The sequence below is a fragment of the Volvox carteri genome, assembly GCF_000143455.1.
Source record: "Volvox carteri f. nagariensis unplaced genomic scaffold VOLCAscaffold_126, whole genome shotgun sequence".
NCBI lineage: Eukaryota > Viridiplantae > Chlorophyta > Chlorophyceae > Chlamydomonadales > Volvocaceae > Volvox > Volvox carteri.
This window is the reverse complement of record NW_003307669.1, coordinates 59,021-59,556: the sequence shown is the minus strand read 5'-3', so window position 1 is coordinate 59,556 and position 536 is coordinate 59,021. Positions and strand designations below refer to the sequence as shown.

Here is a 536-nt window from a genome sequence, read left to right as displayed (position 1 = left end):
CTCACCTCCCCCCCTCCTAAACCACCCCCCCCCCCCCCAACCCCCCCAGACACGGACGGCTCCGCCACCCTCCGCGGCCGCCCCACATTGATCGGCAGTTGGCCGAGCTGGTGGGACCTGGGGGGCCCGGACTGCTCCCTGCAGCCGCTGGGGAATGTGCACTGGTGCGACTACTGGCCGTGGAGGGGCGTGGCCAGACTGGATGTGCGGGTGCCGGGATACACAGTGCCTGTAAGTGAGGGGGAGTGGGGATGGGGGAAAGAGGGGGAAGGGGGGGAAGGGGTGGTTACCATATCATTCGGATCCCCGAGCCCCCGGCTGCGGAAGGGGGTCATTGGGGCTGAGGAGTGCGGCTGGGGCCGAGGTGGGGGGGGGCTGGGGCGGTGGGTTGGGATTGAGATGATTTAATAAAAACCGGGGAGGGAGGGAAATGCCGTGCAAGTTTGTTGCCGTCCCCACGGGGGATGGAAAGCTCAGTTGCTGCTTTGATGCTGTCCAAATCTCCCCCCGATCCTTGCGTATGGTTCTATACACAC

General features: G+C 65.3%; 1 protein-coding gene across 1 annotated transcript in view; it reads left to right on the top strand.

Moving 5' to 3' along the window:
* The window catches only part of VOLCADRAFT_108499 (uncharacterized protein), a gene marked incomplete at its 5' end in the record, with an annotated part of 15,460 nt that overhangs the window by 10,222 nt on the left and 4,702 nt on the right, over positions 1–536 (top strand). Inside the window, 2 exons of the mRNA XM_002959111.1 lie at positions 50–110; positions 145–231. Of these exons, the coding sequence (XP_002959157.1) occupies positions 50–110; positions 145–231 (148 nt within the window). The remainder of the gene's footprint in view (positions 1–49; positions 111–144; positions 232–536) is intronic.